The 27,816-nt window shown below is 46.9% G+C and overlaps 1 protein-coding gene and 1 long non-coding RNA gene across 3 annotated transcripts; one reads left to right on the top strand and one right to left on the bottom strand.

Moving 5' to 3' along the window:
* Positions 1–13,314: 13,314 nt before the first annotated feature.
* LOC147994948 (uncharacterized) lies at positions 13,315–24,785 on the bottom strand. The gene is made up of 3 exons (XR_015686782.1): positions 24,410–24,785; positions 16,491–16,757; positions 13,315–15,007 (listed from the first exon to the last, which is right to left on the bottom strand). It is a non-coding gene; the product is annotated as an uncharacterized LOC147994948 (long non-coding RNA).
* On the top strand, positions 20,943–26,961 carry Gkn3 (gastrokine 3). 2 transcript variants are annotated; one of them, NM_001447424.1, is made up of 6 exons: positions 21,090–21,149; positions 22,521–22,574; positions 22,751–22,885; positions 24,545–24,652; positions 25,827–25,968; positions 26,702–26,960. In NM_001447424.1, the coding sequence occupies exons 1-6, from the start codon at positions 21,138–21,140 to the stop codon at positions 26,794–26,796; spliced, it is 546 nt and encodes a 181-aa protein (NP_001434353.1). In that variant the 5' UTR covers positions 21,090–21,137; the 3' UTR covers positions 26,797–26,960. The 2 variants fall into 2 exon arrangements, with proteins under 2 accessions (XP_087515366.1, NP_001434353.1); XM_087659240.1 differs by lacking the exon at positions 25,827–25,968 and having other exon boundaries at positions 20,943–21,149; positions 26,702–26,961.
* Positions 26,962–27,816: the final 855 nt, after the last annotated feature.

The following is a 27,816-nucleotide window of genomic DNA, read 5'->3' as shown; positions in this document are numbered from 1 at the left end:
GTGTAAGTAAAACCTTCCTTCAATCCCGTACCTTTGACTCACAGAGAAGCTGTCTCAGAAACTAGGATTTGACCCTCCCACGTCAGATCCAGGTATTTGTATCTCGAAGTTCTCTAAACTTCCCTGTCCTGGGTCAGGAGGCCCCTGATTCTGTTGCCAGGGAGAGGAGAGAACAAGAAAATAGTACAAAGTGAAAGTATTGTGCCTTTAAAGAGGAATCAAAGGGTACAATGTTTCCAAAAGATGTTGTTACTGATTATCCTGTTGTAGAAAATGCTCTAATGGGGCTCATGGAAAACCTCTGCATGGAGGAGACTGCCTAAGTCTTCAATCAGGATCATAGCATCATCACAGTGGTAAGGGTGGCTTTGGTTGATCTGTTGGATGTTGTAAACAAGAGTTTGATATGTTTTGCTCTTCAACAGCGGCTTTCTCTCTATCTGCTATTTATATTCATTCAAAACTCATTGGACTTTACAGATGTAGTAAATTATTCTGCATACTGCATAGAACACACACACACACAGAGAGAGAGAGAGAGAGAGAGAGAGAGAGAGAGAGAGAGAGAGAGAGAGTGTGTGTGTGTGTGTGTGTGTGTGTGTGTGTGTGTGTTCTGTTTTCTGTGTTTGGACATCATAAGAACTTACAAAGACTCATTTAATTTATTACATTTATGCTGTTTGGATTCAGTTCTCTTTTAATGATATGTTAAATGTCTTTCTTGCTGTTACTATGTCTCACGGTATCAAGAAAGGAAACAAAATTCAAGGGAAGCAGTGAGTAGAAGGGAATCCTGAGGGTGTGTGAGCATGAAGGTGTTTGTAGGAAGATGGCTGTGTGGTATTCTAGATTGGGGAGGAGGGCTGCAAACTCCAAGCAAGCAATGGAAGCTTCCTGAAGGTAAAATTCAACTCAGCATCAACTTAAATGAATTGAGTAATCATAAGCTATTGATTTCCTCTCAGTTGGCAGCATTTGAGAACAGACAAATAGTTCTCACCAGTATCTATTCGAAGGTGTTTTATTTCTGTCCAAGCTTTATCTAGATATTACCCAGGACTTCAAACTACCAGACGGGTGTAACTGATGTCATGGGTATTTAATCACTGCGCTTGGAGGCCTGAACTGATGGAGAGAGAGGGGTTAAATGGTTTGCCCTTTGCCCTCCAAAGTTAACTAATTCCCATTGACCTGTGGGGCATAGTTATGGTGGGTCACTTGTCCCCTTGTTCAAATAGGCCATGAAGACCCCACTTGGGGGGGCATTAATCAGTGTTCATTCTACAAACATGAAGGTCAATGCTGAAGAAAACATTCTTCCATTCTTTCAAGGGAGGCCACAGTCAAACAAGGCTTTTGGCTTCTCCTTACAAGACGGGACTACTGTTTTAAAAGAAAGAAAAGCTAAACGGTCCACAGTGTCCTCCCCTGAAGAGAAGACCTTCACTTGACTTTAACTGACTTTTTTAAGTGATTAATTTTAGCCACCTACATGGTCTTAAATACCAGCAAGAATGTATGATCAAACTCAAAATAGTTGAAAATAATATAAAACTAGCAGACAATTGACCAGGTTTTACAGGCCTCTGACATGGCTCTCTTGACAAGCTCAATGAAGTAAACACAACCATCCCAGCTTTAACCAAATCAAGGGATTTCCTTGCTTTTTGTATCTATAAACGTGCTGTTATTTGTATGTTTCTAATAATTACAATTCTGTGGGTGTCTTATTTGCTTTACCAAGTCTACAAAATCAGGCTAAACAACATTATCGCATTGGGGGACAGTTTTAACCCTGGATCTCTGACCTTCATGACGAAGTAGGTCAAATCTAGTATAATCTTAGAGGTAGGGCTATTTACTCCACTGCCCTCTTAATTTTGTCTCTTCCTCTTGTGTATACTCTACCACACTAGGATGGTTCTGCAACAATTCAACTCCATCTATCTGGATCACTTTGATTGCTCGCCACTTTCTGGGTGTCGCAAGAGTAAATCTCTCTGTCCCTGACATCAACCAGAAGCCATCGGACTGATTCAGTGCCCATCTCCTAAGTGATTATAGGGTCTCGACTCTTGAGTGGAGAGCTCTAGGGAGACAGAGAGTAGCAGGCTTAGTGGCCAAAGAGGAAGGAGCCCTTCAAAGAATCCTTCTCCTCCTCCAAAATGACAAATACCAGAGACTGGCCCGACCCACTCCTCCTGAACAAGGGGAGCCACTCTTGTCCAGCAGGAAAGATCAGTTCCAGTTTGTGTCTCTACTGCTGTAACAAACACTACTAACCAATGCATCTTTGGAGAGAATCATTTATTGACTTCCTTCTCCAGGTCAGAAGCCATTGTTGAGAAAGGGCAGAGGCTCAAGCAAGAGCTGAGGCAGAAACCATGGGAGAGTACTGCTTAATGCCTTGCTCCCCGTTAACAATCAAGAAAATGCCTTACAGACAAATCTGACTTGGGAAATTCTTCCACCAAGGTTCCCTCGTCCCGATGACTCTGGGTTGTGTCCAGTTGACATTAAGTACCAACCAGCTCAAAAGCTGACAAATCTACCCCCCTCTCTTGCTTCTTTTCTGTGTAAAAGTCAGGGATGTTAGCCACAGCTGTCTTACTTTGAAAAGTTCCAGCCCTCCCCTACCCCACCCCACGACAGCACAGTAATTAGCATTCTGTGATTATTCCTTGGAATTAGCTCGATTCCTGCCATACACCTGCTGGAGAGATAATGGGTGGCCTAGAATCCTCCCACGCTCATGCCCTGCAGGGTCGTGGAAACAGCAGCCCTTAAGATATGATTTTAGATCACCTGACTCGCTGCTCCTTGTTCAACCCCAGCAAGGGCCCATCTCTGGCCAAAAGATGAAACTATTCAACCTCCTTCCCCATCCCACCACTTCCGTCCAGTAACAGTGTGGACAGCTAAGCAGATGGCAGGCTCTTACTCTCACAGACACCCACCCTCGCGGACGTCACCCTGAGAAAACACTCCACTGACTTGAGTGGTGTATTCCTTTCCTTCTTTCTCACTGACCTTTCATCTTGTGGGGAGCCCCTACTGAGGAGACTGACCTCACCCAGCTGGTTGCACCTTGCTAACTTGTGGCCATGCTGTTTTGAAAAGTTCTGGTAGTTTCCCCAAAACCAGAGTAATTAATATTCCAGAACTAAAGCCTCCATTCCTGCCACTCCACCCTGCAGGCCCCTGGTAATGGCTGCCCATAGACATGCTTGGGGATCACTTGGCATTCTTTTGCTCAGTTCTTAGCAATTTTTGTTTACTCCAGCAAAGGACAACAATCTCAGGTGGAAAAAAAAGCAAACTCTTCAATCTCCTTCACCTCCACCCTTTTGTCCTGTAACGATCCCGGTATGTAATTCTCACAGACCTGCCTCTCTCTGTACAGTCTTCCCCCCAACTAAAATCCAATATTAGATGGATGGATGGATAGATAGATAGATAGATAGATAGATAGATAGATAGATAGATAAAAATAAGTGCGATCTCAAAATACAAACCAGGAGGAGGATTAAAACCTCAAAAGACAGAAACAAGTAGGTGGGTAGGTGGTCACCAGTGGTGATCAGTAGGGAGGTGTGGACAATTTGCCTTCTAAAGGACTGTGGGATTTCTTCTCCTGCTTATGAGTAAGTCTGTAAGTGACTGTCCTGATATTTGCACAACTCTATGAATTACACACTTTTAATGGTGAGGTTTTTTTCTCCTGTCAACTTCCACATCAATCCATCTCCTAAGAACAAAAGGATAAGGGAAGTTATTTTATAACCTTTAACCCTGAAGGGATAGCACACGGCCTCTGTCAGGTGTTAGTGACTTCTGACTTTCCTATGCTGATGAAGCTCTTTAGTAAACCACTTCATTGTGTGACCTGAATACACTTTACATCAATGTATATTAGTATAAGAATCCTCCATATATGCCACAGATAAATGTATAGAGATCACACATACACACACACACACACACACACACACACACACACACACACACACACCACAAACACACACCAATTTACTTAGGCATATTCTTCTCCTGGGTTTTTTGTTTGTTTAAGACAGGGGTTCTCTATGTAGTTCTGGCTGTCTTTGAACTCACTGTATAAACCAGGCTGGCCTCGAACTCACTGAGATCCATCTGACTGTCTTTGCCTCCCAAGTGCTGGGATCAAAGGCAAACAGCTCTACATCTGGCCGCTTAGTCATACTTTTATTGTTAGATATCTGAGTTGTTTCTTAAAACACTAAAGAAGAAAAAGTAGCCAGGAAAAAATCTCTGGCAAACAGAATGACTAACCTTACACATGGTTGGTGGGTCGAGTAAGAGTCAACATCGTAACTGGGAGGTGATGGCGCAAGCCTTTAATCCCGGCACTCATGAGGCAGAGGCAAGTGGATCTCTGTGAATTTAGGCCAGCCTGGTCTACCGAGAAAGTTCCAGGACAGCCAAGGCTACCTGGAGAACTACTGCCTTGAAAACAAAGCAAGAGTCAACATCGCCTCAACTCAGTAGGTGACGTCTTCAACAGAGCCAGCGCTGAAGCCAACTCTGTGAGGCTGGAGCACCTCAGCCTGGTGCTCACAGCTCCGTTTCTCTACCTCCTGCCTGGCAGCCGCCCAGCATGAACCTGTCTTCCTCTCAACGTGTGCTTATGGTGGTCTGTGATTGTCCTAAAACTAAGTTCCAACATCTCCACTGCTTGTTAGGAACTGGAGAAAACTAGAACCATTAGCACCGAGGGGTGAATGAGAATGGATTAAACTCTAGGTTTTAGTTCTTATTTTATGATTTTCATGTGTGGGGGTGATTTGCTTGTAAGAGTATCTGTGCACCATGAGGCCAGAAGAGGGTGCAGGGTCCCCTAGACGGAGCTACAGACAGTTCTGAGCTATCATGTAGCTGCTGGGAATTGAACCTGGCTCTCCTGGAAGAACAGCCAGAGATCGTAACCACTGAGCCACCTCTCGAGTCCCAAACCCTAGGTTTTTATAGAAGTGCCTGTCAACAGCACTGCTTGTTTTCCACCTTTGTCTTTTGCACAGTCTCTGGATTCTGCGCAGTGGCCTCAGGTTGGATATTTGTTATAGGACAGAGAGGCTGAACCTCGGGGGTGAACAGCTCTTTCTCTAGACAAGACCAGCAAGTGGCGAGGTTTAGGCAATGTCCCTAGACCTTCAGCCAGCTGGTCTGGGGCTTTTCTACTAATCTGTGATCCAGAAGGATGGCTAGGGGCTTTTTCAGTTATTGCTATGCATTTCCCTTTCTTCTAGAAGGACGGGAGACAAGCGGCTCTTAGCTTCTGGGTATTTGCTCTTCCAGCCCATCCCTGCTGAGCTGTAACAGGTGGGCTCCTTGCCTATCTCAAAGGTCTCAGTGTCTCCACAGGACGGACACGCCACTCAAGCTTTCCTTACATTTGCTTTCTTTTTATGGAGGTTTGTGAAAGTTTAAAAGGAAGCAGACAGGACAGGTTAGGAAGAATAAAACAGGTTAAACAGGTTTTCTAATTCCTTCAAAAACTAAGCCAGTGAGATGCCCCTGGCTGTCCCCACATTCTTGCCCTCGGCCATCCTGTAGCCCATGGAGGTGCAGATCCTTTCATCTCCAGAATCAGCTGCCCTGACACTCCCTGGGTTCTGTTTCTCTTCCCAGCCTTTCAGCAACAAACACTGGACACGCATTCCTTAGAGCCCTGGGCAGGCTCCGCCTCATACAAGTGGATGCACATCCCAAGCACACACCAGGCTCTTCCAGAGGCAAGCCACTTCCTCTGCTTATCACCGGGGCTTTTTATGAGGGCTGCGATGGAAGCCCTTCCAGGGCACCAGCTGTAGGAATACACACAGTTCTGGGACTTGGCATTATCCTCCAAAGAGGGAGGCCCTGTGAGGGTAGGGCCATTCAGAACTGCCTTTACTCACCCACAAACACCCTCTGGGCTGCTGCACTTGCTATACTGAACCAGTAACAAGCCTGCATATCCTGACTGAATATACTCTAAAGGGATGCTTGGCCTCCACCATCTGGCTCCCAGACTATTTGAAAGAGGAGACCCCAAGAAAGAATTTCCTCTAGAATCTCATGCTGGGAGAGGAAATGGCTGGATCCCTGAGACACTCAGAGGTAGAATTTCTCTCCTGGGGAAAGATTTACAAAATCAAGCTTCGGGTGGGTTGGGGTGCTAGATCTCTTGTTCCTCTTCCCAGTGCCGATCCATTAAATATCGTGTTCCTGCTTTTCCACTGTTAATTTGGCTCCTATAATTGGTTTTTTGAGGATGGGTGAGAAGACCGGGCTTGATGTGGCCCAAGCAGTGAACCCCAAGGCCTGCAACAGACCTGGTCGGTGGAAACACAGATAAGGTGGCCTTTGCCTTCAAGAGAGGTGGGATGGACAATTGGAACACGTGCATAGTATTGGGGGGATCCAGAGCTGCCAGACTGCAGGGGACCAATGACAATCAGGTCATGCTCTGGATTAAAGCTTCGTGTCAAGGCTAGGGAGATGGCTTTTGGTAAAGAACCTTCCAGATGGGCATGAGTCCCCATCCCTGGCACCTACAAAAGTACCAGGCTTAACATAAACACAGTGCTGGTGGGCAGGGGCTGGAAATGTGGACCCCTGCAGCTCACTGGCCAGCTAGTCTGGTCAAATTAGTGAGTTCCGGGGACAGTGACACTTCCTGTCTGGAAGATAATGAGGAAAGTGATGGAGGAGGATGCCTGATATTCACACTGGCCTCTACATGCTCAACATACATGCATACCTGCAAGCATATGCATAGACACATGCACACACATGTACTCCACGTGCCACACAGAACACACACACACATACCACACCACACCACACTACCCCACACACATACCACACCACACACACACCACACCACACACACACACACACTACACTCACATACCACACCATTCACACACATACATCATACTACACACACCACATCATACACACACACCACACCACATCATACACACACACACATAGCACACCACACACACACACTACAAACACATACCACACAACACACACACATACCACATTACACACACATACCACATTACACACACACTATGAACACATACCATACCACACACAAACATACCACACCATATGCACACACACACACACACATATACACTACAAACACATACCCCACATCACACACACCACACCATACACATACATACACAAACACAAACACACACATACATACCACACCACACCACACACACACCACAAACACACACCATACTACACACACATACCACACTATACACACACACACTACTACATACATACCACACCACACACACACACACCACAAACACCACACTACACACACACACACACACACACACACACACACACCACCACCACCACCACCATACACACACAACCATACAACAAACAAAATTTTCTGATGCTTCTCCAGAATGAGTTCTGCAGCCAAGGCTAGAATTGAGAACAGGCGCCCTGGTAGCCCTTGTGAGCTCAAAGGAAGAGGGAGAGCCCACAGAGGTTTTCAGAGTCTGTTCTGGGTCACAGTACTGCAGCTGGTGGGTGTCTGAGGACAGTGGGGAGGAGATGGTGGTCTGGAATGTCTGGTTAGGGCAAACAAGTAGGTGGTGTGCAAAGAACGATGAAGGCACTCAAGCTCTAGAGTTCATTTTCCAGCACCTATGTTAAGCAACTCACAATCCTTTGCAGCGCAAACTCCAGGGAATCTAACATCTCTCTGTCCTTCATGGACACACACACACACACACACACACACACACACACACACACACACCATATATACACACACCACCACACCACATGCACACCACACCACACATATACACCACACATACATCACACACATGCATGGACCACCCCCCACAGACCACATCCATGCCCATCTGCACACACACATATACACACACACAGATAAATAATAAATCTTTGTTTTTGAATTACAAGGGTAGTTTGCTCTGGAATTATGTCAAGTTGAATAAGAAATGATTTCCTAGGCAAGCGTCATAAGGCCTGGTCCTCCGATCCCCTGTGAGCCGTGGGCTCTGTTCGGCAAAACTGTCTGTGTTTTGTGCTTAGGAGGATGGGAATAAACACCTCCCCAGTCCCCACCGCTATCATAGTAATACAGAACCTCACACTCTACGGCCTATTTGGCAGTGCTGGGTATCTAACCCAGGGCCTCAAGCATAACAGGCAAATGCTCTGCTACTGTGCCCCTCCCTATCCCTATCCTGTGGTGTGCATGCGTGTGTGTGTGTATGTGTGTGTGTGTGTATGTATTGTGTGAGTACATGTTTGTGTGTGTATGAATGTGTATGAGTGTGTCTGAGTGTGTGTGAGTGTATATGAGTGTATGAGTGTGTATGAGTGTGTGCATATATGTGTGTGAGTATGTTTGTGTGTGTATGAGTGTGTGTGTATGTGTGTATGTGTATATATGTGTATATGTGTGTTTGTATGTATGTGTGTATGTATTGTGTGAGTATATGTTTGTGTGTGTATGAATGTGTCTGAGTGCGTCTGAGTGTGTGTATGAGTGTGTGTGAGTGTGTGTGTGAGTGTGTATGTATGTGTGTGAGTGTATGTTTGTGTGTATGAGTGTATGAGTGTGTGTGAGTGTGTGTATGTATGTGTGTGAGTGTGTGTGAGTGAGTGTGTGTGTGTCTGTATGTGTGTGTGTGTGTGTGTGTGTGTGTGTGCATCACTGTGTGTAAGCTTCTGGTCCATGCACTGACAGGTCTTCCTCTGCTCTGTGTTCCTCATGCAACAGTGCTTTCTTCCTTCCAGAGGGCCTGCCCCCATTGGCCTTATCAGGCAAAAGACGGGAGATTACAATTCCTCTTCTTAAGGCTACAGGAAGTCAAAACACTAGGTGCTGAGAGGCAGACCCCAGGGTCTAATTTCCCCAGCGACTTAGCAAGCCTCTTGCTTTCTTTAACAGCCTTCCTGTGACTGGTGACGGAGAGGAAGTAGCTGCCCTGAGCTGCTGCAAACAGGAGAGCTGTCTGCAGAAGCTTGGAGCGTATTCTAAGACTTCTCTCTAGCACGTACCTTTTGTCCCCTGGGATCAACAGATGCTCATGTGCTGGTCCTTTGAGGCCCTTCAGAGGCTCCTTAGGAGTAACCCAGAAGGAACCAAGATGGCCACTGTGAACATTTCCTAGATGTCCATCAGCAACCCGCCCAGCTTTTGATGTCCCAGTTCCTTACGTAGCCCCAGTGACCCCATCTTGAAACACTTTGCTCCCACCTCCACCCTCCACACACACAGTAGAAATTCCTGACTTGGTTAAGGGATGAAGTGGAAGGGAGGCTGAGGCTCATGGTTAGCAACAGAAGGGAGATGAGGATGACAGCCTGAGGAGAGAAGACACAGGTGTGAGGTGTACCCTAAAGGTCACATGCCCAAGCTTGGCGACCCATGACCCGGGTCTTATGGTGAGTGCAGGTGAGAGCAGCTCCCAGAAGGGTCAGTAAGGATTCTGAGCAATGATTTTCCTGTTTGCTTTGAATTGCCAGTTCCGGGCTGGAGAGATGGCCCAGTGGTTAAGAGACTGCTCTTCCAAAGGTCCTGAGTTCAATTCCCAGCAACCACACGGTGGCTCCTAATTCTCTGTAATGGAATCTGGTGCCCCCTTCTGGTGTGAATGAGGACAGCTACAGTGTACTAATAAACATTAAATAAATAATTTTTTATTTTTTTTATTTATTATATATAAGTACACTGTAACTGTCTTCAGATACACCAGAAGGGGGCATCAGATCTCTTTACAGATGGTTGTGAGCCACCATGTGGTTGCTGAGAATTGAACTCAGGACCTCTAGGAAGAGCAGTCGGGGCTCTTAACCACTGAGCCATCTCTCTAGCCCTAAATAATTCTTTTAAAAAAAAATGAATTGCCAGTTCCTTTTCACTCCTTTCAGATGTTAAAGCTGACAGCTGTGCATCTTCTCCAGATCCTGAGAAACCTGCCTAGGTTCGCCTGTTATCTATTAAATGAAGGAAAGTCACCTTCTCCTTCTACTCCAGGAAAGACCAATGAATAGTGCAGGTACACCGGCCTCCTCTCCACAAACTTTGCTGGGTTTCTCAAACACACCTAAGGAGCGGCTTGCTCATGCACCACCTGGTGGCCAGTTGGAGAATAGCATGCTGCTGATAGATGGTGAGCGGAACCGGAAACAGCACCAAATTCATGGGTAGAAAACGATCTGTTAGTTCCCTTCCACGTTAATTAATAAGTTCAATGCATTGTCAATCAAAGGTCCTGGATAAGGTGACCTAATATTCATTTGGGAATAGTGAGGAAAAAGAGATGAGACACTTTAAAATAGGAAAGATGGAGAAAAAAAACAGTATTTGAAAGCTATAGTTACAAAAATGCTGCTGTTATGAGAATAGATAAAATATTGAAATAACACAGTGGAAACTGGGCAGTTGATGAGTATGTAGGAATCAAGTATGCAATGAAGGTATCATTTAAATGAGCTAGAAAATATTAATATATAGTATTAACATATAGCATTAATATATAGTATTGAAATAAGGCTGCCCATTAAAACCTAAGCCATGCATTTACAAAAGTAAACCCTGAATAAATTATATTTAAACTCTACTATATGGCTGTATAGTATTGAAGAAAATATTTCATAAATAGGAAAGTCTGAGCTGAAGCCATGATTGCCTGTTGCTCTTGCAGAGGACCTGAGTTCAGTTCCAAGCAACTACAGTCGGCAGCTCACAACTGTCTGCAACCCAACTTCAGGACATCAGATGCTCTCTCCTGCCCTCCATATGCACCTGCACACACATGTGATGCATGAGCGTACACACACACACACACACACACACAGAGAGAGAGAGAGAGAGAGAGAGAGAGAGAGAGAGAGAGAGAGAGAGAGAGACTGACAGAGAGACAAACACACATGGAGAAATAAAATAAATCTTCTTTTTAAAAAGTAAGAAAGCGTTTTCAACAAAAATTTTAGTAACCTTAAAGTCATTGATTACATCAAAATAGAAAACCTTCTGTGTAATTGAGCTATGAACAAAGTCAAGCCACTGGTGAAATTCCAAGAAGAAATTCTTTCAACAAAGAGAGCATAAAGAAACCCCTATAGCCAGGCATGGAGATGTCTTTCATCCCAGCACTTGGGAGAAGCAGGAGGAGCTCTGTGAGTTCGAGGCCAGCCAGGTCTACATCGTGAGTTCCAGGTCATACAGGGTTATACAGAGAGACACTCAAAAAATAAGGGTGTGTGTGTGTGTGTGTGTGTGTGTGTGTGTGTGTGTGTGTGAATGATCTCTATAGACTAAGTTTTAAGTGCTGATTTAAAAGGGCACAAAGTATAAATACAAGCCAACCTCATAGGAAAGGAAAAGGGTCCCCTATAAAAATTGTAAATCTTCACTAATAATCCAGAAAGTGCAAAATAATCATGGATTTTTATCCATTTGAATGACAGAAGCAGGAGATGTTTCTTATAGACAAGTGAACATCTGGGTAAACAACATTGGCTTCCTGTGGATGATGAGGGCCTCCATAAACCATCCTGGGTCTTGACTGAGCAGAGACGTAGGAGGACGAAACACATCCAAGAATACCAGTACACTCCCCAGCACCATGAAGGGACAGTGTGATGAAATAAATGTGACCCTGTTTACAAGAGACACAGAAGCACTTCAGACCACATAGACACGTGTGAGAATGCATGTGCCTCTGAATACATGTGTGTAAAATGTTCGGTTAGACACACGTCAGCCAACCATGGTGGTAGCCTCTCGAGAGGGGGGGGTCATAACCGAGGTGCTAATGAAAAGGGAATTGTCCTGTCACTGTTGCTTTAATAAGGGACATCCTCTGTGCAATTTGAAATTTGCCTAAAAGGCAAAACAATTGCTGTTCTAGATGGTAGGCTTCAAAGACAAATGTAATAGCTCTAATGTCACCTGCACTTGCTGATACAACCTGTCACCTCCTGTCAACTTTCAAATGCCAGAGCCAACCTCCAAAGCCAGTGTGATGATGCCCAAGGCAGGCCTGTCACTGTGATCCCACACGGCTCTCTTTAATCAAGTCTTAACCAATCCTTCTCTGGTAGTACTGAGGGAGCCCATGGTACACAGGGCTCGGCAAAGAGTTGAAAATTGTATATGGGAAGTCAAAAAGAGAGGAAGGAGTGGTAAGATGGAGGAGGGAAGGAGGAGAAAGGAGGGAAGGGGAGGGAGGAAGAGAAGAATGTTCTATAGAAATGTTTGATCTCAGATTCACAAAACCCCCAGAAATGAGTTGTGGGGGGGGGAGGGGGTGGGGGTGTCATTCCCCCACATCGTTTCAGTGCTTACCCAGTTACTTCTGGGTCTTGAAGAGAGAAAACATGGCTGCTGCTGACTTCACATCTCCTGGAAGCTGATAAGGAGAAGAGAGTGGGAGTGAAGAAGGGGAAGAAGAAAGGAAGGAAGCAGAGGAGAGGGAAGAGAAAGAAAGAGAGGGCAGAGGAAGAACAGAAGAGAGAGGAGATGGGGAGGGGGCAGAAGGAGGGAAGCCAGAGTGAGGGAGAATCTGACCCAAGACTTTGGAACGGGACTGGGAAATGGAGAGAATGTGGAGGCGGAGCCCACGAAGACTCCTGGGATTTGAACTCTGGAGACCAGCATCGGGCGCAGATCTAACTTCACTGTTTAGTACATAAGCTTGTTTACAGTGTTTTAGCCAGAGTACGTTTATTCAAGGGAAAATGGTGCGCAACATATGTTGTTTAGCTGAATCTGACTCGATTGCTCATGAGCTTGTAGAAGAGCCGGTCACCTGGAGAGATTTCAGTGAAGACCCGAGAAGCAGCCACCACCCTGGCCTTGGGTCCTTTGTGTTGTCTCACCCGCGCGCCGGGAGCCATCTCAGATCCTACACCGTGTATGGTAAATCAGGACTCTTCGAGGAGTCGCAGAAGCCTATGGCACTTCGCTCTCTATCCCATCTGTTTCTCCACTAGGTTTATTCCCACATCGGCGCCCCCTGCAAGAACAGGACAGAGCCCCAAAGGAAGGATGGGTTCCCCATGGGCCCACTTCCTCCAGTTGGGACTCTGCCTCCTATGGCTTCCAGGTGCTTCTACCAGGTAGAGGAGAAGCCCCCAACTCTTAAATCTTCGGAGGGGACATTTTATATCAAAATCATAACAATAACCAAAGAAGTAAAAGTGAAACAAAGATATGGCGTTCTACCTCCTAAATAAAAAAGAACAAAGAATAAAATGGTTTTTAGACAAAATTCTTATGCTAATATATCATGAGGGGAAGCGAAGATCAATACATTAGAAACCAGTTGTCAAGACATGGCACACATGTATCTGTTTGACTTGAATTTACTTCTGGAAGTTCATCTTCACAAGGACTGTGCCCCCTAGTTGCTTTGTGTTTCACACAAAGCCGCTGTGATGTCAGACTCATAACGATACTGACGAAGTAAGAAACACAGGGAAGGAAGATGGTGTAAGAATAACACAACCTCGTGGTGGCCTTAGCAACGGCACCATCTTGTTTAAAATTTCATGTATTTTTATTTATGTGCATGTACACACATGTGTGCATGTGTACACCAGGCACTCGTGGAGATTGGAAGACAACTCATGGGAGTCAGGTCTCTCTCTCTCTCTCCCCACCATGTTGCTTCTGAGGATTGAACTCAAATCTTCAGGCTTGTTAGCAATTAGCCTTCACCTCCTGAGCCATCTCTCCAGCCCCAAGCTTTTATTTTTTTATTTTTATTTTTTGACACAGGGTCTTTCTATGTAGCTCTGGCTGTCCTGGAACTCAATATGTAGAGCAGACTGGCCTTGAACTCATGGAGTTTTTATTTTTAAAGAAAACAATGCACTGATGATACTTATCTGCCAGCCCAACTCTATCTTTAGGTCACGGGATTGTTGTGTTGGTTTGGTTTTTTTTTTTTTTTTTGTTTGTTTGTTTGGTTGGGTTTTTGTTTTTTGTTTTTTGTTCTTGCTTGTTTGACTTTGCCTTAAACAGTCAGAGTCGTGAAATCCCACCCTATGATCAGGACCAACATTGATTTCTTGCCATTATCCTATTGTATGATAGCAGCAGGGTTGGGGAATAAAATACTCAGAGCTCTCATGGTCCCCCCTATGCCTACCTGGTGAGGAACCTGGACTGTCTATCCCTCCTGCCTGATTCTGACATTCCTCAGCAGGGGGGCCCGCCTGACAGTGGTTCGACTGCAGGAGAGTTCAGTGCCACAGACCGTTATCGAGATAGAGGATTAACACCTCCATTGGGTTGATGGTGAAAATAGCTCAGGATCCCCTCTGGCAAGCTCTTGCTTATCAAACTCCACTTCCGTCTCAGCCACTTTACCATGCAGAGCAGTGCCTGTACCCACGGAACCATTTGGATGCACACAAGCTGTGTAGTCCCAAGACCAGACAGCATTAACTCAACGTCCCTGCCTACGTCCAAGGCCCAGCATGGGATGCTCACAAAACCCAGGCCCGGCCATCATGCTCACACCCTGAAGTCAGCGAGCCTCCCTTTCCTACGGTGTTAGCCTCTTCTCTCCCTGTGGTAGAATGGCTTCAGAAGCAGCCACAGCACAGTTCTCCGGGGCTCAGGGTTCGGGGATCTTCGATCCATCACAACAGGAGAGACGTGGAGGTGCTGCCCTGTGGTGTGGGTGGCACTGTCGCTCACACGGCTCTGGGTGGGTCTGTGGTGGTGGGAGCTCAAGGTTGCTCAGATCTCATCAGACCATGACACAGGAGAAGAGTGCCAACCAAGGCTGCTCGCCTTCTCCCTCTTACTCACTCCTGGATCCCGGCTCACAGGCTGGGATGACATCATCCACATCCATCTTGGCCTTTTCTCATTAGTTAATACTCTCTGGCAAAGCCCCAGACTCATCCAGAAGTGTCTTCTCACCAAAGACTTGGGCATTCCTTACTGTAACGGAATTGACAATGGAAACCGATGATCAAACCACCTCCTACCAATTGTCTTACGAGAGAATAAGAAATGATCTTAAATTCTAACTTCCATCCCTAACCCCACACTCCCATACTCCCACACCCTCATACCCTCATACCCACAGAACTCCACACACCCACTCTCTACTCTCATTATTCACACCCACAACTCAAGTCATTGCCTGAGTGAATGGAGGAGAAGTCATCTGCCTGGTGATGGAAAGGCTGGGGGTAGCAGGTGTGTGTGTGCATGTGTGTGCGTGTGTGTGTGTGTGTGTGCATGTGCAACAGAGAGAAATGGCGAGAGAGGCCCATTTAAACATGATTATGCTTATATAATTGAATATCAAGTAGAAAGTTAGACGTGTGAGTCTGGAGGCCAAAAAGAGGCAGGGCTGGGAGTAAGTTGGAGCCATCAGACCAGGAGCTGTGTTGGAAGGCAGACGCTGGATGGAATCACTAAGTGGGCTACACACAGATGGGTAGAAGAAAGACCACGGCCTCCTGTCTGCAACAGAGTTGGAAAAGAGAGAGAGTGAAAAGCCAGACAGCTGCGGTGTCCTGGAGGCCTTCTGAGGGCTCTGGGGCTCCAGGTATCAAGAGGCTCTGGTCCCTCAGCTGAGAGCAGCCTGAGAGCTGACCACCATACTTACGGTTTGGGGCTTGTTCCATGTGTAGGATCAACAGAGGCACTCATTGGAGTGTCTAGGGGCACTCCTGACTGCGCAGGCTCAAGGGAGAAAGGAGAGAGCAGTGTGCACCATGACTCCCCGGGCTTCTGACACAGGAGAGAAAGAGATCCGTGTGGTGTTGGGAGAGGGGCTTATTTTTGTCTTATTTCTCTCATGACTGTTATTTTTTTGTTTCTTGGAACGTAAGGAATGTGTGGTTTTGTTCATAGAAATAATCCAGTGATTTTTATTAAAAGAAGGGAAAATAGAAAAAAAACACAGTGGAGACTGTGCTGTGTGGGGGAGGAGAGGAAATGGGAGAGAAGGTGGAGTCTACTCAGAAGCTGTGTAAACACGGAGGGAGGTTTGAAAGTTTTGATCAGTTAGTTTCTACTGACAAGTTGCCAAACACACTGCAGACGCTCAGATATATCTGTTAATGTGACATGAGCTGAACTGATTTGAAGAACAAGAAAAGCAAACCCAACAAACAAAAGGAGGGCACGCCATTGAAAATTCAGGGCCAGCCATGTATAAGTCCACCCAGAAAGGAGAGGGAACAAATTAAGGCCTGCTGGTAATTAGTTAACAAGTTCGATCAAAGCATCTCTTATAATTCCCAATCCTACATTTAGGGAATAAACAGAACTGTTCAACACAGTCAGGCTGGACCCTTATAAAGGGCATATAAGGGCTGTGCTGATGCAGGGAGAGAAGCCTGACCCAAGGTCCAGCTCAAGTTAGCACCTAAGAGCTGATAGGAAGAAGCTCCCCCAACTCCAGACCTACAGGAAGATCAAGTGGTTGTGACACCATCCAGACTGCACTCCAGATCCTTGAAGCAGGTGCATCCTCAGAGAAGCTGGGAGGCCACCAGCAAGTCCTCTCTTGTTGAGCTGACAGCTCGTTCTGGACGAAATTGTGAAGTTGACAATGGCATTTCGTGAACTCTCAGGACCTTGGCTCCTGGATTCCAGCCAAGTCTGCCATCTTCCTTCAATAATGCGAGGCCAAGTCCTCACATTCTTTAGCATTCCTCATCCCCCTGCAGAACTGCTAATGACAGAATCGATTGCAAATTCACACCGAGGGGAGCATCTCATTGCCTCAAGCTGGCAGAAAGCTTTCAGTGAATGCCTCATCTTACATCCTGCATAGAACCCAGGACCCTCTCTAGAGAAGATGGTCAAAGAACGCTTGTTCAACAGACAAGCGAATCCATGACTGTACACACCAGTGCTTGCACAAAGCACCCCAAATAGACAATGTTTTAAATATATTCCTTCGCTAAAAATATGCAAAATCAAAGATACCATCTAGTTATGCATATCAGAAAGATTATACCCTAAACATACTGAGTGTGGTGAGGATATGGAGAAACCGAATCCCACATGTGTAGGGTTTCTGAAGCCCTTGGTAACATAGCGGTGTTCAACCGCATGGAAACAGTTTGGTGGTGTCTCAAGCAGTTAAACCTGAAAATTACTACATAACCCAACAATTCCACTCCTGAGTACAAATCCATGTTAATTAAAAGCAAGCACTCTGACCAGCACACACCTACACTTCACAGCAGCACCATTCACAAGGGCAAAGGCAGTAGCAATCAAATACCCAGCACCAGAGGAGTACCCTGTGATGTGTGCACGCAGAGGAATATTAACAGCAGAATGAAATGAAGTACTGGTGAATGCTAGCACGGTTAAAATGAAAACACACTAAGTAGGAAAGACTCTAGACACAAAAGTCACGGACGGCAGGGTCCCAGTTATAGGGAGCGTCCAGAATAAGTCAAGCCCTTAGAGACGGAAAGCACACTTGCAGTCCCCAGAGGCTTTTGAACAGAGGAAGGGAGTGATTACTTAATGGAAACGTTCTTTTCAAGGGCATGGAAACAGGAATATAAAACAAGTGGCACCTGCACGAAGGTCACAGGACAGTGGTATGTTGGTGGCCTTGTGACAGGGCAGGGTTAGAGATTTACATTCTGCCTGGAATGAGGAACTGGGAGCAGTATGCACGACAGGAAAGCCTCACTGGGCGATGGGCACTTGGGTCTGCAAAGCTGAGAAGAGGAGCATCGTACCACCGCAGAGGCTAGCATAGACGTCAGCATCAGGACGGAGGCTGGGGACTGTGAAGCATGGACAAGAATGGTCCCGGTTTGCAGCAGGCAGTGTGTGCATCCAGGAGGATCAAAGTGCACCGAACAAACACCAACAGGACCAGGGATCCGGCAAAGGATCTGACTCCTGCCAGGGCTCCAGGATGCGAGATAAAGGGCAAACGGCATCGCCGATGCCCGGCCTGTCTGGCCTTCCCCTCCCCCTCCTGCCCGCAGGTCTGCAGGCAAAAATATTGACGATGTTTCTCAGATAGCCTCAGTTGAACCGAGGTTACAGAGAGGGCTGTGATAGTCATATTTTAATTTTCTTCCTTGTTCACGCTGCCATTAAAGAATCAATTTCACTATTTGCCATTGACTTAAGCAAATATTTGCTCCGTACTATTTACCAGACACCGCTTAAGAACTCCAGGAGGCACAAACGTGGTGCCTTAGGGTTTCTATTGCTGTGAGAAAGCACTGTGACCAAAAAGGAACTTGAGAAAGAAAGGGTCTCTGGGCCCTCCCCATCTGTCTCTAATTAAGAAAATGCTCCAATGGGCTTGCCTCCAGGCCAGACTTGCAGGGCGTTTCCTCAGTCGAGATTCTTCTGCCCAGATAGCTCTAGTTTGTGCCACGTTGAAAAAAAAAAAAAAGCAAGCAAACAAACAAACAAAAAACCTTAACCGTGACAAATGGATAAAATCTTACATAAAATCCATTTTTTCAGCCATTTAGCATATTGATTCCCAAATCCCTCCTCTGGAGTAAGTATTCTCCACATACGTGGTGCTGCAGTTACACCAGAAAACACAACGCAATTTCTAACTTACAGACGTGGCAGTCGAGTGACATCGATATACAACTTAATGCCCTGGTCACACAACTACACAAGCAAATAAAACCCGATGGAAACATACGCAAGGGTGACAGGCCGAGAACTATACTTACAAGAAAAATATTTACCCGGAATAAGGCAAGCATTGAGGTTGGAGGTGTTGGTGGGGGGCGATGGTATTCAAACATGGCTTGAAGAAGACAGAAAAGGAAGAAACAGGGGCTAGTCAGCAAAGCCAGGGCTGCACGTGGGGAAGACGGAGGGCCAGATGTGCTCAGCGTATGTGGTAGACTAGAAAGAGTCTGAAGGCAGTAGCCAAAGGGCAGCAGTTGTCAAATCATACCGAGGACTGGAAGAGCTTGAGGAGCATCGAAAAACCGTATGTAGGTTCAAAAGGAGGTACTTTCTAAACTTTATCTTAGTGAACATCGTTGCTCAGTAAGAGCCCGAGGTTGAATGGATTTGGCCACTCCCTTACAGCCTTGTTTCATCAGTCAACAGAGACTCCAGTGAGTAGGGAACGAAAGTCCAGACTGGTGTCACTGAACACTCGAGGAGAAGAAGGTTGAATGACTGCTAGCGACTCCTCGTGATGGATGCTGGTGAAGGGCAGGCGTTGCTGCCTCTGCATGGCCTTCTGATTCCCTGAGGCCATTTTTCCATATCTCTTTACAGTCTAGAGTCTCCTTCCTGTCTGGAGCCCTAGCTTAGTGTCCTTTCATAGGTCTTTCCAGAATGGAAGCTTATTTGGGATCGTCTAATGGTTCTCCCTCTAGGACACAGCTACCTGCAGTTTGGTTTCTCTGCTCCTTAGCATAAGAGGAGGGGTACCTGGCTGCCCACTGAATGGCTTCTGCTCCCCACTTGGAGAGAGACTGGAATGAAGTTAGCTGTTCACACAGTAATCCTAAAAACAGAAGACCATGGGTGGTGACACAGAAGTAGAACCTTTGGCCTTTTTAATCTGCAGCTGGGTATAAATCAACTCTGAAGGGCATTGTGGTTGGAAGGAAATCCTTATAGCTTGATCTTTGGAAGCCCAGAGACTTGAACTCAGATTTTAGCTGTGCAGTCATAGTCCTGGCTAGTACAGAGGTAGGAGTTGAACGTGGTTGGCACTATTTGTCTGTCTCCATTTGCAAAATGGTTAACAGCGAGCGCTGTTCCTCCCAACCCACACGGCTGGCACTACGAAGCTGAAATCAAGACTGTAGTATTGACTTACAAGCTCTATTTATAAGTTACTTATAAACAAGAAGTTATATTTCCTTTTATTCTTCTATAATCTATCTTGCTGACAGTGGTGGCTGGATATGTGGGCTGTGTGTTATGTTTTGAAAGTATCAAGAACACTGCAGATAGGATTATGGTGTTATCTTAACCCTGAGGGACTTGGCAGTTTGCACTCATATGCTGTCTATTTGCTGTTCCCATAGCCAAATTGTACTGAGCCCAGTCAGGACTGAACTGCCTGCCTCCCTCCCTTGCTCTGATCAAGCTGATGCCCAGGGGCATCTCTGTAATCCTCTCTGAAGAAATGTTTGACCCTATTGATTTTGAGTTCCATCCAGACGTCTGGGCCACCACCAATGAGACCTTGAGAGAATAACAATGTGTGGAAGCACTTGAATCGGTGCCACTGTGTGAGGTCAGAGCTCCTCATGTTCAGGAGTTCTGGGGCAGGTCAAAGGTTTTGTTTGTTTTGTTTGTTTTAGTAGGAAAAGTACCCTGAAATGAAGAGAAAAACCAGAAAATCCACATGACTGGACCAAACATCAGAGAGTTCTTTGGGACCTGAGTTCAATTAGCCAGAGGGGGCATTGAAGAAATGAATAGATGTGAGGTTGCTGGAGGCAGAGGGCAGTGCCAAGCAAGATGTGTGATCTATGTTCGGATGAGGGAGGAACCAGACTGCTTGCCAATCGATCTAATCGTGTAGTTCAGTTTGTCTCTTGGGTTTTACCAGGTTTCTCCAACCTACCCTCACTGTTAGGAAAAAAATACTTTTCAGAAACCAAGAAGTAAAAGTGGTGATCACCTTGGTTTTTTTTTTTTTTTTTTCTTTTTGGTTCTTTTTTTCGGAGCTGGGGACCGAACCCAGGGCCTTGTGCTTCCTAGGTAAGCGCTCTACCACTGAGCTAAATCCCCAGCCCCAATCACCTTGGTTTTGTATCAGTAGCTTATAACCCCTTACATAGTGGCTAAGGTCATGAGTACACCGGTCACAAAGACCTATTGTTATCCAGTGTTTGCCTTGGAACCGGTCGAGCTATTGAGAGAAAGAACAACACTCAGACCTAGTAGAAGGAAATGATAACCGCAATCACATAAATGGCTTTCCCCCAATAGTTTCTGGATTGTAGATAACGACTTCCCAAGACCCTTATTATAGTGAGACCTGAGAGGCTCAGGGCTATATAAACTGGACTTAGGAAATAACGAGTCACAGAGAATACTATTATGCATGCCGTTGCACTAGCTGAAGAGAGACAACATGAGATACCTTGTGAGTACATTGTTACCTTTGAATGCGAATGGTTACCTTCTCACAGTCAGACCAGCCAAGGAGGTCTGGCTCCTCCCTCCCCCAGTAAGTGTGCAAATTAACCCAGATAGAATTTTCAGACCATGATTTCGGCATATAACCTTCCATTTGCAATTCTGCTTTTGGAGAATCTGAGTGAAGGGTGTTCTCTAACGGAATCAATAACTAATTTCTTAAAAGTCAAGACTCTTTGGGAGCTAGGTAGACACTCATAGGCTAGAGTCTTGTCTGCAACGGTTTTCCTTATTTACAAATTGCCAGTGTTGGGGGGGGGGGGATGATTTAGATACATGTGGCGCCAACTGGGATACTGTGTTTTTGTTCCTTTGGATTTTTTGAGACAAGGCCTCATTCTGTAGAGTCCAGGCTACCTTGCCTCACTCAAACTTCCCAAACCCTCCATGTCAGTCTCCCAGATGCTGGCATTCAGAGCAGGCGAGAGCACGCCCAGCCCCCAGTGGTCTAAAAAGCAGCCTCACCCTCTGCTGCTCTGTGCCTGCGGCAGGCAGCACTGCACTGGGCTGGCACTTGTGGAGACGGCCGCTTCCTTCGCCTTTGAGGGCCATCTCCCTTCTACAGTTGAAAGTGGATGCTGAGTTTTCAAGGATGTGCAGAGAAGGGAGGACCCTGTCTGTCGATTCCTCTTGACATGATGTGCACTTGTGCCGGGCGAGCCTCAAGAAACTATGGCTAGCTTATCCCAGCCCCCTATTCTTTCATCAATGTCTGTCTCAGAAAACTCCCTCTAAGGGTAGAGCGCACCACGTAGAGCAAGTCACATATTTTAAGGCCCGGGTGCACGTAACATAATTTTATAGTATGCACATAACAGTGGATAATCTTTTCTTCTTAGACCAGGTAAGCGACTTCAGAGAAAAGGACTCCTGGAGGTATCCGTTTCCAGAGAGGTAGAGGGTGGGCAGAGGTGGAGCAGAGCTGACTGTGAGATTTGGGGTTCGGATCGAGAGCTGGAGCAGAGGATGTGCCCAGCCCTGGAAGTAGAGAGGCCGGTAACAAAGGAAGAGTGGGGATCTGAGCTAGAGCTGTCTAGGCTGCGTGCTGACCAGAGACTGTCAGGCTGGCTAAATCTATCAGTGACTGACAGTGGAAGTGACTTGAGTGACTGACAGAACCTTGTCTCCTGAGCGGCAGGCACAGCCCGTGTGAGCACAGTCAGCTACAGTGTCCTGACACACCTGGGAACCCTACAGCGATGGAGCAAGGCAGACGCTGTAGACCCTTGACAGAGGCTCTGCCCCAGCAAGGCAGACCCTGGAGTCTAAGCTCAGCAGAGGCTAAGGACAAGGCGCATTGACCTCTGTTCCATTTCAGATTGCACCTTCCATTCTTGTGACCGTCTTTCTAGTTCCAACCCTGGCCCTGATGGTGAGTATGGCAGAGAGGGTCCGGCCTGCCTATGTCTTTTGGCAGGAACATTTCAAAGCTAATAACCAGGGCTGACATTCCTGTAGTTTCTCATGGATTCCCCTTAACCCTGCAAGGGATGGACAGGTAGACACTTGGGGCCACTGACTTTACTCATGGTTGATTGCTCTTCCTAGAACACTAGTGACAGTCATCTTCTGGATGGCTCTGTGGGGACCCAGACCATCCATGTTGATACCTTCCGAGGTATGGTCAGCATCCAGGATGACAACGTTTTGAGTGAATGGAATGGCATCGTGGACTACAAGAACGTAAGATGGGAACTCACTTATTACCATGCGAAAGAACTCTTTGGTCCGGTTCAAACGGAAGCATCTTCCCTGTCGCCCTCTGGGACTGGGCTGTGCTGTAGAAGTTATTTTGTCTTGACTCCATATTTTAAAGGAATATGGCCATGAGCTACCACCTCCTTCAGTAATGAGTCCCATTGGGATGGCGCATAATCAGGAAGGGAAGTCCTGTGCCTCAGCCAAACTCTTTAATGAAATGCTTTGTGACCACGGAGATTATTCTTCTGGCCAGCATGCCTCAGTTGCCATATCTGCAAAACAGCCCTGAAAGCTGCCTCTCCTACCCCGTGCTCCTTTGAAGGATGAAACAGAGTCAACACCCACCCTCCCCACTCAGCCCTTTGCTACCCAGGTCCTCCTCACCCACCTCTGTCACATTCTCTCCACCACACTGTTAACTCAGAATAGACATAAAGTGTCCTCTCTGCCCTCCCCATGTCCACCATGTTGTCTTCCTCTAACACCTCCCCTCCCTCCCTCCCTCCCTCCCTCCCTCTCCCTCCCTCCCTCCCCTCCCCTCCCCTCCCCTCCCCTCCCCTCCCCCCGTCTCTCTCTCTCTCTCTCTCTCTCTCTCTCTCTCTCTCTCTCTCTCTCTCTCTCTCTCTCTCTCTCTCTCTCTCTCTCTCTCTCTCTCTCTCTCCACCTCCCTGACTCTTAATTTCCCAAAGAGATTCCCAGAATCTCTGATGGACGCTATTAGAAGCCAAGCAAAAAAATTTCCTTAATGAAACATTCCACAGTAGGCCACTAGGTGGCGTAAGAAAGGCAGAATTACTGCTAGAGCCCAGGTTCTCAACCTTCCCAATACTGTGACTCTTAAATATGGCTCCTCATGTAGCAGTGACCACCCCCCCCCCGCCATAAAATAATTTAATTGTTACTTCATAACTGTAATTTTGATACTTTTATGAATTATAATGTAAATGTCTGATATGCAACCTCCATGAAGAAGGTAGTTTGACCCCCAAAGGGTCAGAACCCACACGTTGAGAACCACTAACCTAGAGGCTTAGTTTCTTCAGCTGTGCCTAGGGCCCTGTCAGACCCAGAGTCAGCAAACTGCAGCTGTGATCCAAGCCAGGAAGAACAAATAACAAGGAAGGGACATGTAGGACAGACCTAGCTCTAGAAGCCAAGTCCTGGTGTAGACCTCCCAACTCCCCTGGCTACTCAGAGAGCCCCCTGCAGCTTACAGGACATTCCCTCAGGCAGTGAGGACCTCAGCTCTTGCCACATCTCCATGATAACTCCAGGGAAGAAATGCTATTCCTCGTGTTTTACAGATAACAACAACAACAACATCAACAACAACATCAACAACAACAGCAACAGAGGCCCCTAAGAGCCCTTAAGCAGCAGACCATCCAAATTGTTGTATTACAGTCCTACCCAGTCAAGCACACACACCTTAATGTTAACTTTTCAGAATATCCTGGGAGACAAAACCTTTACCAGGAGGAGCAGACCCACAGCTCCTGATCCTACCTATGCTCTAGCATCCGGGGTGCGGCCCTTCTGTGATGTTCTGCGTTTTGGTCAGGCTATCAGGGTACTGGACCCCTGAGGTCAGCATTAGTACCGAGGCTCACTGAAGACAGGTTTCTTCTCTGTTGCTTTAAGGCCCTCCTGGCAGTTAAGCTCTTTAGTAAGATGGCCTGTGTCCTGGTCAAGATGGACCCAGCAGCCTTCCCAAGTTTGAACGACATTACCCAGGCGGTGGGCAAGCAGGTGAGTGAGAGAGTCCTGTTCTCTCTGATGGGTGTCTACTATGGGTAACTTACAGCCACTCTCTCAGACGATGCCTCACTCACAGGAACGCCATGCATGTCTCTTCTTCCTGCCATGCAATCACAACATGTTCAAAGGACTCAAGGACTTTGGTGTCCCATCAAAGCTAATCACAACTGAGTCAATCAGTAACCCACACAATGACCTCATGTAGAGGCACTCCCAAAGCCTCCAACCTGTGCTAGAGAAGACGAGTGACTGGATGCAAACATTGCAATGATTTCATGTCCTCTGTCTCTCTTCTTCCTGCCTTTCCTGGCCCGCCTCACACACGCACACACGCACACACGCACACACGCACACACGCACACATGCACTCGCACACGCACGCACTCCCCATACATGCCATTATTACCATTAAGCCCAAGACTGCTGAAAATTTTGCCTACCCTCTCTAGTGAGAACTGTTAAGAGAACTGTTAAGAGAAATGTTAAAAACCAGGAGGAAATCCTTGGCAACTCATGGAGTCTATTCAGACTTTGCCTAAATATCAACACATTTAGACAGCATTCAGAACTGGGGGATGGCGGTACTAACTCTAGAAAAAAAATAAAGTGTGTTAAAGCTATGCTAGTCTTAAAAGTTGTGGGTGGAGAAATGGCTCAGAGGTTAAGAGCCTCTCGCAGAGGGTCCTGGTTTGGTTCCCAGCCCCAACAAGGAGACTCACAGCAGTATGGAACTTCAAACACTCCTACACATGAAACTAAAATACACAAATCTTTAAAAGAGACGTTAAAAGTGTCCCATTCATCTAAATTGACGAAATATAAACGCAACAAATTTGTTTTCCTTTTTTTTTAAAATTAGGTATTTCTTATATACATTTCAAATGTTCTTCCCTTTCCCGGTTTCCTGTCCACCCGCCCTCCCCCGCTTGCCCCCCAACTGTTTTAAATTAATCGGTGATAACATTCTAGATGAGAAAGCACCCAAGGCTAACGGCGTCCAGATTTTGCCAGTCTCTTTCGCCCTCCTGAGGTTTGATAAAACATTGCAGTTACAGACACCAGGAAACCAACTCTGGATTGGAAACTGAATCGCCCCACGTACCTTCACAGCTTGTCTGTGAACCCCTTCTCGGTTATGCCATATCTGAGACGCCCCCTCTTTCAGGCTTCCGGTCACTACCCACCCACGCGCGGACTGACCTACACAGTTTTGCCCAATCGAATCAAAAACTTGGCCCAATACGGAGTGCCAGTAAAAGACCTATGCAGAGCGGTCCCCACCTACTTTGCTCGGCAGCAAAAGGAAGGTGTGTTCACCGCTAGAAACACGAGGTGATGCATAAGTCAAAAGATGAGGGAGGAGTTTCAGGACCTATCAGCAATCTGCAATGACAGCTCATTCCATTGTTTCTCCCGTGAAAGGAAAGTCGCATGGTTTGGGATTTAGGGGATTCCTTACAAGGCTCGTGGTGGGAGGGGAGCAGCCATAGACGCCTTTGGGATTTGATGGCTGATAGACACCCAGCCCTGACTTGAGCTTTGCCACACCCACTGGAGGGGAAGGACAGTGACTTTGGAGTCCATGGTCCTACTCTTTCTTAATGTGCCTGTAGCCTAACTATTATAAGTAGCAGGAGGTGGCTGGCAGCCCTGATGGGGGCCAGGGTGGGGGTGGGGAGGAAATCAGTGACCCAAGGAGCTGACCTAGCTAGAGGCTAAAACACCCAAGATGTGCCTGGGGGTCCAGAAGCTGTCAGCGGAACGGCTGGCATCCCTCTCTTAAACCTTGGTCTTAAACCCACAAGCCAGAGTTCTTCAAAACACAAGAACAGGAGAGAACCAGTGCAGGCTGGGCTAAGGGGTTAAGAAGCACAATAAGGGAATAGGAGAAGAAAAAGAGGTGATTACAGCGAGGGCCGGTGAGAGGGGCCAGGGGAGAGGGGCCAGGGTGGGCATCCGCTGGCCTGAGTGCTCATCCAGTGCAGGTGCCCCATGTCCCTGTTGACTCTTTCTCTAAAGTGTGGATCCTTCCTCTTGAAGGTACCGCCGGGGCAATGGACCCAGACTCCTGTTCTGAGCTCCAGCTGCTATCCTTCATGGGGCTGTCCATCTGTGGGGAGATCCCTGGGCTCTGAACCTGGTCCAGCCTCTCTGCCTGTGGGAAGTGTCCCATACAGGCCCTGCCCTCCACATCTTGGCATCCCATGCCCCCCTGTAATCTGGGATTGGGGGTGGGGGGATAGGTGCATTTTCTACCTTGTACGAAGAAATAATAAAGTTCCAGTGTCTGTGGTCTAGCAGATGGATTCTCTTATCCTCTTGGGTTCCCCCATCCTCTGCAGCCCCCCTCATCCTCCACATCATCCCTCATCCTCTACATCATCCCTCATCCTCCACATCATCCCCCATCCTCTGCAGCCCCCCTCATCCTCCACATCATCCCTCATCCTCTACATCATCCCTCATCCTCCACATCATCCCTCATCCTCTACATCATCCCTCATCCTCCACATCATCCCTCATCCTCCACATCATCCCTCATCCTCCACATCATCCCTCATCTTCTGCAGCTTCCCTCATCCTCTACATCATCCCTCATCCTCTACATCATCCCTCATCTTCTGCAGCTTCCCTCATCCTCTACATCATCCCTCATCCTCCACATCATCCCTCATCCTCCACATCATCCCTCATCCTCTACATCATCCCTCATCCTCCACATCATCCCTCATCCTCTACATCATCCCTCATCCTCCACATCATCCCTCATCTTCTGCAGCTTCCCTCATCCTCTACATCATCCCTCATCCTCTACATCATCCCTCATCTTCTGCAGCTTCCCTCATCCTCTACATCATCCCTCATCTTCTGCAGCTTCCCTCATCCTCTACATCATCCTTCATCCTCTACATCATCCCTCATCCTCTACATCATCCCTCATCCTCCACATCATCCCTCATCTTCTGCAGCTTCCCTCATCCTCTACATCATCCCTCATCTTCTGCAGCTTCCTTCATCCTCTACATCATCCCTCATCTTCTGCAGCTTCCCTCATCCTCTACATCATCCCTCATCTTCTGCAGCTTCCCTCATCCTCTACATCATCCCTCATCTTCTGCAGCTTCCCTCATCCTCTACATCATCCCTCATCTTCT

The sequence above is a fragment of the Rattus norvegicus genome, chromosome 4 (genome assembly GCF_021556685.1).
Source record: "Rattus norvegicus strain SHRSP/BbbUtx chromosome 4, alternate assembly SHRSP_T2T, whole genome shotgun sequence".
Lineage (NCBI taxonomy): Eukaryota > Metazoa > Chordata > Mammalia > Rodentia > Muridae > Rattus > Rattus norvegicus.
The sequence above is the reverse complement of the archived record's forward strand: the minus strand, read 5'-3'. Positions and strand labels throughout refer to the sequence as shown.